A 12,092-nucleotide genomic window follows, 5' to 3' on the forward strand; every position below is an offset into this window, starting at 1 on the left:
AGTATAAAAGAGGGAAAGTTTAGGAGAAAGGAAATGAACAGAGAAATAATGGATAGACTAAAAGATTGTTTTAAGAAGAAATTTCAACTTTTGCTCCCACAATGTTGGCAAAATGCAAGAGATGCAATACAATCTTTATAAAGACAGACAATTAAAGGAGAGAAAACATTGAGTAGAATCATAACAAGCTCTAGTTGTCCAAAAATAAATAGAAAAGCATCTGTGCTGGAAAATACCCCATTTTCTTCATCTGGTGGTAGAAACATTTGCACTTGCAAGTCATACCTTCATTTTTTTGTGTATGGGACATATATACCATCACTGCTTTCTATCTGTAGGTTATCTAATAGTAGACTGAAAATACTCAGAAAAGAAAAATGCATCTGCACTGAGCACATACTGGTGATTTATTTCTTGTTATTATTCCCTGAATGATATAACAATAATGTATACAACCCTTATATTAGGTATTGTAAGTAATCTAGAGATGATACAAAGTGTATGGGAGGGTTGAGTAGGTTGTATGCAAACACTACACCATGAAGAGACTTGAGTGTCCATGGATTTTGGTATCTGAGGAGGTCTTGGACCCAATACTCTGAATACATCAAGAGATGACTATACAGGGCTGGGGATTTAGCTCAGTGGTTCTGCCGCCTGCCTTACAAGCATAAGGAACCATGTTCAATCCCCAGGACAAAAAAACAAAACAAAACAAAACAAAAAAACTGAGATTATATACATTATTTATGTAGTATATATTTGTGAAGACACATACACACAGCAAACAGAAGGCTAATAACATGAATACCTCACGTACATGTGGACCCATGCCAAAGAAGTGTAATTCTATTATACATTTTATAAATAAAAAAGAGCTACACAGAAAATATAAGATGAATCAAGATTAATTTTAGTGTTGTTAAAGAATGATATAGGCTGCTGTTAGCTTTAGTAAAGTTAGTGAAATCATTGAATGAATGGTTAACAAGATTTGACATAAAAATCTTACCTAGTTAGCTCATTTTGCAATTCCTCATTTTTCTTCAAAGTATATTCCAGATATTCTATTGACTCAGTAAGTGTATTTAATTGTTCTTTATCACCTTCAGACTTTGAAAAACATTTAACATTATTTTGTAAAAATCTAGAAATTCACTCTTCTTTCTTATGACTTCTGAGTTCATGAATGTTTTAATGCATTGTATAAAACTGACATCAATAAGTACAGACTTTAAAAGCAATTACTTCTCTTAACATAGATCAAATTAACTTATTCTTTCATAATCTTTTCTGAAAATTGTACTGTCAAAATTGGTTAAAAGTTGCAAACATAAATGTTTAACTGTAAAAAGAATAGTCGTATTTCCACTTTAGTTTCTAAAGATAAACAAGAAGCCTTTCCATCAATAACTTGTTATCCCAGACTTATTTAAACCATATTTTATCTAGACAAGCTTTGGAAAATATCTACCTGATATCATTATATTTTGGAACCTCACTTGATGTTAGTATGACAAAAGATGCTAATTATCTGTAAGCATTCTCTCAGGAATTTATTTCCTGCCTCCTCCTCCTCCTCCTCCTCCTCCTCTTCCTTCCCTTTCCTTCCCCTCCTCCCCCCTCCTTTTTTTCCTGTTAAACATTTTTCCTTAAAGTTTCAGTCTTCTTTGTAATGTACAGAAATTTAACTTTTACATGATTCTTGTAGCTTTCCTTTCTATCATCTTGTTTCTCCCACTGCACTGGAGACTCATATTCTCATGATACATGGTCTCATCTACAAATTTAGTGTTTTTTTTATAACTTTTTATACATTTAAAATATGGTTATTTTCTGCTGTAATTCCAATAAAATAATGTGAGGGTCTGTCAAGGACCTTTGTTTAATAGCATTCTTATCTTGCCAACACAGCATCACACACTGCAGATTCAGCCACCTCTGATAAGTGAGACTTTGGGGGACATCTAGACACAAGCTCCTATCTGCATAAAGGAGCTGCATGGATTAAATTGCCATGACTTTAAGAAATCACTTAGTGGAAAGAGCTGCCTCACAGCTCCAATTCTGCACACACAATGCATCTTGTGGCCCTAATTCCCACACGGGACAGTAAAAACAACAGGAGACTCTGCTTGGCTTGGTCAACAGTTACATGGTTTTCATCATACATCAGCAAATTCTCACCAGACTTGAACATTTATCTTCTAGACTGTTACATCTTTGAGCACCTAATAAGCACAAATGGCTGGAAAAAAATCTGAAACAGCAATGCTAGTGGTGCTAGTTACTCTGTAAGATAAATAGCCATTTCTACTGTTTTACTGACATCTTTTTCATTTTCTTACAGTCAAAGAGAAATAAATGTTTCTTTGGGGGATAAATTGCCTATGACTTAGTATCTATTCTTCATAAGAATATAACCAAGAGCATCTGTCATGTAAAGGTACAAGATCCCAACAATGAATGTAACTGTACTGTATACCTAAAATGTATCAATAAATTCAATAAAAGAAAAAATATAAATTACAATTAATTTATACTCTAAATCTCATGGAAAGGCTTTGACTCCAAGAAAAATTCAAAATTCTAGATCACACAATTAATTAAATTTCCTGGAATTTTAAAAGTTATTATAACATATTAGCTAGGACTCTGAATATCTAGTTATATATCAATGTCTACAACAGCACTGTTTCCAACAAAATGTGGGAATAACTTTCAGGTCCTTCAATGGATAACGATTAAACAAAATGTGGTATATATAAAATATTGACTTTAGACTATCACAATCTTTCCTATTAAAATATTACTGACAAAGTCATTCATTGCATAAATTCAACTACCTAATATAAAGTTAAGAGGACTTCACTACTAGTAGAGCAGGTAGTATTAATATGATTATGACAAATATTTTTATTAATGAGATTTTTCTTAAAATATTTTGCCTGAAATATTCCTATACACTACTAGAGAAATAAAAACTCCTTTTTGCTATTATAGAAATGAAAAAGACACTGACTTACCAAATTTGCCCTTAATGGGTTCTTCTGAAGCTGTTCAGTTTTCCCTGGTTGCGTATTTACTTTACACTTTAGCCTGGAATTTTCAAGTTCAAGCCTAAAATATTTTTTGGAAAATAATTATTTTCATGGGCCTATTTTTAAAAAGTAACATAATTTTGGATCATTTGAAAGAATACACACAGTCTTAAAAATGGGGAAAAGTAGATGATCTGGTAATTATCATTGTTCCCACTTGGTTGTAGATAATTTTTCTTCTGCAATGTCGTGACTGAACCCAAGCCCTCATCTGTAAAGCACATGCTCTTACCATTGCACTATATCGACAGCCCTACCTTACACATTTCAAGTAACTGGATCAATGCTAGAATTTCACACAGTTTGATGGAGATTTATTGATTATCTAACATATTTGTCATACTTTATTGCTCACTTGCTTTATAAAGACTCAAGTTATTTGTATACTGCTTTATATCATACTTTTGTATATGTTCTTGCATCTTCTTAGCATGCCACAGCACTTCTATGTGTGCATTCTGTTGATCTTCCAACTAAAAAAAACAAAACAAAAACCAAAAACTTTACTAAGAAACTTCCCACCACGAGTTTTCATGCTCTCATTGCACCAGAACACAGCCATAGGGCTCCACCTACATAGTGTTTAGTTACCTCAGTGCTGCAACTGCAGAATTAACCGAATCATTGAAGAAGGGTCCTCTGGCCCACAAAGCTGAAAATAACTCTCCGGCCCTTTACAGAAAAATTTATTGATCCCTGCTCTAGGGCAGAAACACACTTCCTGATTAGCTATGTCACCAGGTACTCAAACAGAAACCTGGAAGGCTGGCACAGTACTATGTACATGGAGTCCCAGCTACTTGGGAGACTGAGTCTCCAGACCTGCTTTGGCAATGCAGGGAGATCCCTATGTCACAGGAAAAGAAACAAATACAACAAAAATCCTTGTAAAGTGGGGAAAAGAGGAAACACTTTTCTTTGTGCTGTTCATTCAGTTGTAATTTTATATTACAAGAATTATACTATCCTTTTATTTTTTTTATATTCCAAATACCATTCATCAACCATGATTTGAAAAATTCTTACATATGACTGACAAGAGGTATGCCAGGGATACTAAAATGTTACAATTCAGTAAAATCCAGATGACTTCTGAAACTGTTTGACAGTCTCTACACAGAAGCCAGAATGGCTGGGCCTGACTCCTGCTGCACCAGTTATGAGCAGTGGGATTGTAAGAAGAGGAACTTTGTCTTGTTTTCTTCATCTACGAATTGGAGATAACAACAGCATCTACACCTCACTAGACTGCTAGAAAAATTAAATGAGGGAATATACACAAAGAGCTTTGAGGGGCCTATGACAAACTGTATTGCCTAAAATCTTTATGAAATCTTTGCCATTAGGTATTACTGTTTTTCATGTTTTGAAAATATTTGATATTTTAGGGAAGCTGAGGCAGAAGATTACCTAGGTCAAGGCCAGATTTGATAATTTAGTGATACCATGTCTCGAAATTCAAAACAGGAGCTGGTTCAATGTCACACACCTGTTATCCTAGCACTCAGGAGGCTGAGGCCAGATTGCTATAAGCTTGAGGCTACCCTGGGGTGGCCTGGTAAATTCAAGGTCAGCCTGTGATATATAGTGAGATCCTATTTCAAAAAACAATGAGAAATGTATCAAGCCATGCATAGTGGTGCATGTCTATAATCCCAGCACTCAGGGAGGCTGAGGCATGAGGATAGAAAATTTAAGCCCAGCCTGGGCAATTTAGTGAGATCCTATCTCAGAATAAATCATAAAAACAGCCCAGGATGTGGGGCACGGGATTTATCTCAGTGGTGCCAACATCTGCCTCAAAAGCACAAGGTCCCGAGTTCTATCCCTGGTCCCCCCTCCCCCAAAAATGCAGGATGTAGCTCATTGGAGGCTCCAGGGTTCAGTTTCCAGTGCCAGAAAAAGTTTGTTTTATTAAAAAGGTGAAGTAGTAAAGAGGAAATACTGGAGTTTTCAGGGCTCTGGGTGAGGCTGTGGCAAGAAAAGTCCAGGGGGTTTTGGAGGAGAGAAGGAAGGAGATACTCACTCTCCTGCTTCCTTATGGCTCCTGAGCTGACCCCAGGCTAAAGAAAGCAAAATCTGATGTTTTAGGCAGGTGGTAGCTAATGGAAGAGGTCTCCTATACAAGCTCAGCTGGCCATTATGCAAAATGAAGTCGGCATTTCAAAGCATGAGGCCCAAAACACATCCCACGGATTAATTGATGAGACCCACTGATTAACTCCAGGAGACAATGGTACTTTATCTGTAACAACTTACAGCTAATTTTCTCTCAGCACTACTCAGTGGGTAACTATCATGCAGACGGTGCTTCCTGGATTAAGAATTATGTATGTGACATGACCAAAAGAGGTGGCTAAAGCCACTGTACTGAAGTTATGCGACCTTGTTGCTAAATCAAGGTTCCCAAATCAATTTGTTTCCAGTAACTGCTGGGGTGCTTTTGCAAGCACTCTGACAAGCAAATGCAGGGTGTGGATTATAGTATATCACACAGAGCTTCTCAGCTGGTCAAATGCATGGTCTATAAATTCTGGGTATAGGCATGTAATGAAGAAAGATATTTCTATGGTGAGAAAAATATGAAGATTTGATAGACAATTCTAATTTTAGATAAATTGCTTTCCATTTTATATTTCTTAAAATATCTTTATAATATAAACCTTATTATGTCAATCTTTCAAAGAAATTATTTGTCATATGCTACTTAATTATTTTTAGATAGGGTCTTGCTGTGTAGTTCAGCCTGGCCTTGAACTCACTAGGTAGCCCATGCAGGCCCTGAATGGTGATCCTCTTGCCTCAGCCTCCTGAGTGCTGAGATTACAGGCATGCACCACCATGGCCAACTGTAATGTTTCCTAGTAACTGTTAAGTAAAAATATTTTCAGTTTACTCAAGGATAGGTGATGACATGAATATCAAGACATTACTCTCCCTCCTTGGGTCAATTAATTTATATCTTGGCAAGATTATTTCTCTTTCAAAAACAAAATAAAGGCAATGTAAGATTACAGACCAGCTAAATTGTTCTCCACAGACCAGTGTGCTGGAAACAGTGTGGTCAACCAGAATCAGAATGGGAAGAGAAAGCCTCACAGAAAAGAACAAATTGTGAGCCACTTCTGAATACTTGAGGCCAGAAGAAGAGAAACTACAGAAAGGGAGGACAGAACAAATAAAAGCAGAGAGAGAGGCAACATCAGTCCAATAACTCAGAGGACAAAACCCAAGGGCAGGGGGGAAAAGCGTGTACACAGTATCTTGTGAATGTCTACAGTAGTGTTAACTGCAGCCAAAAGTGTTCTATCAACTAACCATAGGTCTTTCAACTCATCGATAGATACATGAGGTAGCCACATAACGGAGTATGTGACTGGACAACAGAAAGAAATGGGCGATAATACAAATATACCCTAGAAACTCTAGCTAAGTGAGAGAAGCCAATCACAAAAGATAAATGTGAGCTCAGCGTTGGTAACACACGCCTGAGATCTCAGCACTCAGGAGGTTGAGGCAAGATTGCTGTGAGTTTGAGTCCAGCCCAAGATACATAGAAAGACCTTGTCTCAACAACAACAAAAACAACAAATAAAAAACCAAAGACAAATGTGTATGACTCCATTTATGTGAAATGCCCAGGACAAAGAAAATAGACACAAAAAAAGGAGACTGACACTTTCCTAGGACTAGGGAAGATTTAGAGGCAGCTGTTGGATTTAGGGTTTCTTTAACAGGGGATGGAAATGATCTATAAATGACTGTATTGATGAGTATGTCAGTAAATAATACTAATAGATGCTATTTCTTGCACTTTCAATGAGGGAAATATATGGTATCTGCATTAGAGCTCAAAAAAGTTGCTTTTAAGAAAAATCCAATGGCAGAACTTAATTTTCTTAATTCTTCATTTTAGATATAAATAAATGATCTGAATACTTCCATAGCTTTATTTTAAAATTAAAAAATGAAGGAAATGCATAACTTTTGAAATAGTTTTTAATTTAAACACTTTGTTTAACACCTGAGTTATATTCCTTGGACTAAGGAACACTGTTAAATGAGCAATTGTACGTAGCATATACATTACAATATTCAGGGCAGATAAGTGGTCAAAGGAAACTCCTACTTGATGACTTTGCTTTTATCTGCACAACTGTTACATGCAATATTGTAATGTGTAACAGAACCTAAAAGTATAGTGCTATATTATACAATAAAATCAGCAAAACTGACATAACTCTATAAATAAGCTGTACTGCACACAAAAAAGGATTGAGTCTCTCTAGATAAGATGTAAAGAACTGTACCAAAAAAAGAGATGGATTGTACATCAAAGGAGTAGGCTATAAGGCTGAACAGCACACGTCAGGCATAGGTCTGAACAATTGTTTAACAAGTAGATTGTTAAATGAAGTATATCTGTATCCTAAAACACTTGCATTTTTGAGAAAAAAGCACTTTCTATGCAACTCATCCTGAAATCCATGAAATAAATATACAAAGATTCTATAATCATAAAAGTGAAGGAAACAGACAAGGTCCTGGAATATTTTGTCAAATGTTATCCTCTGACTGAATTTGCCTATATCACCATGACATGAGACATCACTAAAAAAATTGCTTAACATGAACAAGTCTCTCAAATTCAATATAATTCTCAACTTTCCAAATGGCAAGTATTTTAATGAAAGTTGTGGGAAGTTACAAGAAAAATGGCAGAAAGAACATAAGAGTAACATAGTATAAAGATAATAAAATTGTAATAAATATAATGAAAATACAAAAGAAAGCTATTCATGGAAAGCAGTATCCTTAAACACTTTATACTATTTAAGCAGCTGTAGAGTAACTGTTGATATGTTAAATTTCAAACATACTTGTTTTCTGATTTGACTTAATTTCTTCTTTAAATCCCAATTCTCATCTTCTAACTTCATGTGATAATGTGATGAATTTTCCAGGGAAGCCTCTGACACAGACTGCTTTTTTAGGGTGTCAGCCAGTCCTTGTTGAAGGTATCTCACAACTACCTGAGGAGATATTTCTGTTACTGATTTCATAAATCACCTTATTATGACATTATGTTAATATGTAACTCACATATTCTGAAAAATTAAATCGTCTTCAAGTATATGCACCTGTTTCTTGCCGAGTTCACATCGGGGCATGGAAGGTGGTGGCTTCCTACTCAATCACTCTCCTGTTATTGGACACTAGTCAACACTCTAGCCACTCCTTCTCTGATGAATTTACAATATTTAATAATCTACTTAAGTCTCAAGAAGAAATGGGTGTATGGGTGGAACTGGTGGTGGTAAATTCCACATATTTTCCCTCATTTTTGTCAGAGACTCAAATTAACTTTCAAGTTATATTACAGTTTATATTAGACCCTCTGCTCAAATCCCTCCAGCAGATGCCTATCTCGTAGTAAAAATCAGTACCTAGGTAACATGACCTTCACCTCTTTCCCTGACCCCAGATGATACAACTCTCTCCCCTAAGCACTCCGTTCCTGCTATACGTACAGGAATCCAGCTACCTGAATTCCTTAGCCTGAAAAAGGAGATTCAAAGTCAAAGTAACATCACAGATTGCTACAATTATCTTTGCATTGGATAAAGTTATACCCTTTACACCATAGGGACAACCTCAAAATGCAAAGCACAAGAATGTTACTTGGGAAAATGTTCACTAAATGACATGTACCAGGTGAAAGATTAAATCTACTATGATTTTGCTATAAATCACCATATTTTCCCCAATTTATGATTTAATGAATAGTTCATGCCTTTTAAAGAGACAAGAGGTCATAAGAATCTATAATTTAAAATAAGCATTTTCAGATTTAGGTCATACTAACATGAATAAAAATAAAATTGTACCAAACAGGAAAAAAAATATATATATATACACACACATATACAGAAGGAAAGGTGTCATACAATATGGCACTTATACTTCATTTCATCTGGGAAACCTTCTAGGAACTGTCAAAATAACCCATTTAATTGAATCTTAATTTAAAAATGCCCATGAGCACTTCCATTCATCTTCTTCATCATGGTCTTAAAATAGAACAACACAAAGGTTAAAATTACTTCACGGCTGGGGTGCAAATCAGGGGTGCAGTATGTGCACCATGTGCACAAGGCCTCGGGTTCAAGTCCCAGCACTAAAAACTAAACACCAAAACCCCCCAAAATGTCTCGGATCTAACTTTTTCTTTGTGGATTTCAAATTCAGATTTATATATCTCTGAGTTAAAAAATGTTTAATGAAGACCTGAGAAATTTTAATCGTCCACATTTCCAAGGTACAGCTGACAATTCTGAAGAGCAGATATGTGTACTGCCCGGGTAAGGGTAACAGGGACACTCAGAAACTCAGGGCACACTTTGGAGATAAGTTAGGTTTCTGAGCTGATACAGAAAGTACATTTGTACATGATTTACCTTTATATCCAACTAGATTAAACATTTATCCATAATGAAATTTCACTCAGAGTTTCCTTCAGCAAGTTTGTAAAACATTTACCTTTCTTTTTTTTTTTATTGAGTTTATTGGTACATTTAGGGATGTAAAGGTACATGATCCCAACAATGAATGTAACTGTGACATTTACCTTTCTTGATACTTACATTTTCTGCTTTCTCCGTTTCACACTGACATAGTCTTTCCTTTAAATGATTATTTTCTTTGATTAACTCATTATTTTTGTCTTCCAGCATGGAATATTGTTTTTTAAGCTCCTCTTGAAACTGGTCTTGGATAATAATTGCTGGCTTTTCTTTATCGTCCACTTTCTTGTGAGCATCATCCAAGTGTTTTCGAAGCAACGCATCTTCATGTTGAAGTTGAGATAATCTCTCTTCTAGAGATTCCTGCCTTTGCATGCATGTATTCACTTTGATTTGTTCATTCTGGTGCATGCGTTTAATTTCCTTCATTTGACACAGTGCTTGGTTTTGCTCTCTCTGTGCCTGTTCTAAGGCTGAAATCTTTTCTCAAAGAGCATCTCTTGTATGATGGAGCTCAACTTCTAAGCTACTGAATTTTCATTCAGCTTGAGAAAGCTGTTGGGAAAGCATCTCATTGGTATCTTTTAAGTTAGATAGATCAAAATTCAGCTTGTCCTGTAAACGAGCCCATTCATCCCTTGCTCTCTGGAAAGCAAGTTCCACATCCCTTTTTTTTTTTAATTTTATTGAGTTTATTGGTACATTTTAGGGATACAGTACAGTTACATTCATTGTTGGGATCATGTACCTTTACATGGCAAGTCTTGATTCTCATTTTTTCCCCTTACCTCTGCCCTCCCTTCACATCTCTTTTTGATGGCTGTCTTTCATCATAATCCTGTACAGCAGCAGCCACTCTGCAATGGTGTGATTCAGTTTCTGTTTCCAGTCTTTCCTTGATTTGTTTCACACTCTCCAGTTTAGAATTTGGCACTATTTTTTCTACTGTCAGACTATTCAGCTGTCCATTATGCTGAAACATTATTTCCTCATTTAGTTTTATTGTCCTTTGAAGGTTATCAGTCTTTTCTTGTGCAATTTCAATGTCTTCCAGGTATTTCTTTTCCTTTCCCTGGCTTTGATTTTTTATTGCATTTATTTCCAGTCTTAACCTGGCATTTTCCTCCTGCAACCTGTGATTTTTATGCCACAGATCTTCTTGACTAACAGAAACTTAAGTAAAACAAAGGAGTCATTTAGCTAGCACTCAATAAAATGACATATTGCAACTTCCTCTGATATTAAATAACCTCCATATTTATACAATGAAAGTATTGCAATAAATAGATATACAACTGAGTAAAATCTTACAGAAAAGTCAAAGCTTACAGAATTATAGGCTCCCAAAAGTTTAAAAAGTGTAAATGAAGGCACCATCCACAATCATAAAAAAGAAATGGTAATTCTTAGGAATCTCAGAATTGGAAAAACTTTCTCTGAATTACAACAGATCCAAGACATAAAGTAAAAATATGATCTCACTAAAACTTAGGTTTATATTCTGATATCTAATGTATATAGCCAGTCCTTAGTAAAGGCCTAAAGCTCTACAGGTATTGTAACAGATGAAGTTTTGTAAAGTTCTTTTAGTTTCTTTAACCTGAAAATATCATATAGTATGCTTTTTTAACATTTTTGTAGTCAGTTATAAGAATTAGTTTTTAATAAATGCTCAATCTAAGTACCACACTAAGTATGTCTACATACATCAAGATTTCATTTAGTTATATAATTCTGTAGAGAAGAGGTTAAAATAGAAGCACACCCACCACAGGATTTCCCGAGGTCTTTGACTCTATACCTAGTACTCTTTCATCCAACCAGTTTTTTTCTGTACTACAAATATACAAATAAAAAAGGTTTACATTTTAAAATGCTTGTGGTAAATAAAACTTGTGATAAAACTGGTAGCACTCCTCTTAGAAAATCCTGAGATAACGTGCTGCTGCAATAACTTTTTGTCTCCTTTCCACTGTCTGAAATGTTAGTAAATGTGAAACAGGGAAAGACACTGAGATAATTTAATGGAAACAAAATACCAGCTCTTTGCTTGGAACACACTGTCATTCTCCCCAAAAGTGAAGAAATCCCATCCAAAATAGGACGTCTGCTGGCCATATTTTTCCTTCTCACCCAACAGTGGTAGTCATAAACAAACCTCTACATTGACACACCAATATAGTAAAATCACTGTGTAAAACTGAAACATTTACTGTTAGTGACAAGGATTTAAGGCCACAGAAAAACCATCAAGGCCTATGGAAACTATTAAAAACCTTTCCTTAGGATATACTCCTAAGTGAAATAAATAAGTCCCACATGTGTAAATACCGAATAGTTTCCCTGGTGTGAATATTCTGCAACAATGCATAAGATTCTAATAAGATTACTGACATTTAGAAATGGGAGGAAAGGAGCTAAAGGTGTAGGGAAGGTGTGATACGTAGGGGAAGAACAAAAAGGGAAA

The 12,092-nt window shown here is 35.4% G+C and overlaps 1 protein-coding gene and 1 non-coding gene across 2 annotated transcripts in view; both read right to left on the reverse strand.

Moving 5' to 3' along the window:
• The window catches only part of LOC109117815 (ankyrin repeat domain-containing protein 26), a 24,610-nt gene extending 14,323 nt beyond the window's left edge, over positions 1-10,287 (reverse strand). The window contains exons 1-5 of the mRNA XM_033759642.1: positions 9,746-10,287; positions 7,982-8,134; positions 3,504-3,574; positions 3,027-3,120; positions 1,013-1,113 (exon numbers count right to left, since the gene is read on the reverse strand). Coding sequence (XP_033615533.1) covers positions 1,013-1,113; positions 3,027-3,120; positions 3,504-3,574; positions 7,982-8,134; positions 9,746-10,054 — 728 coding nt within the window. The 5' untranslated portion in view covers positions 10,055-10,287. The remainder of the gene's footprint in view (positions 1-1,012; positions 1,114-3,026; positions 3,121-3,503; positions 3,575-7,981; positions 8,135-9,745) is intronic.
• A 354-nt stretch (positions 10,288-10,641) lies between these two features.
• Positions 10,642-12,092, reverse strand: part of LOC104857040 — a 9,039-nt gene continuing 7,588 nt past the window's right edge. Inside the window, exon 2 of the transcript XR_004515594.1 lies at positions 10,642-10,798. This is a non-coding gene — a transcript (uncharacterized LOC104857040). The remainder of the gene's footprint in view (positions 10,799-12,092) is intronic.

The sequence above is a fragment of the Fukomys damarensis genome, unplaced genomic scaffold (assembly GCF_012274545.1).
Source record: "Fukomys damarensis isolate Sample0158 unplaced genomic scaffold, DMR_v1.0_HiC HiC_scaffold_37, whole genome shotgun sequence".
NCBI lineage: Eukaryota > Metazoa > Chordata > Mammalia > Rodentia > Bathyergidae > Fukomys > Fukomys damarensis.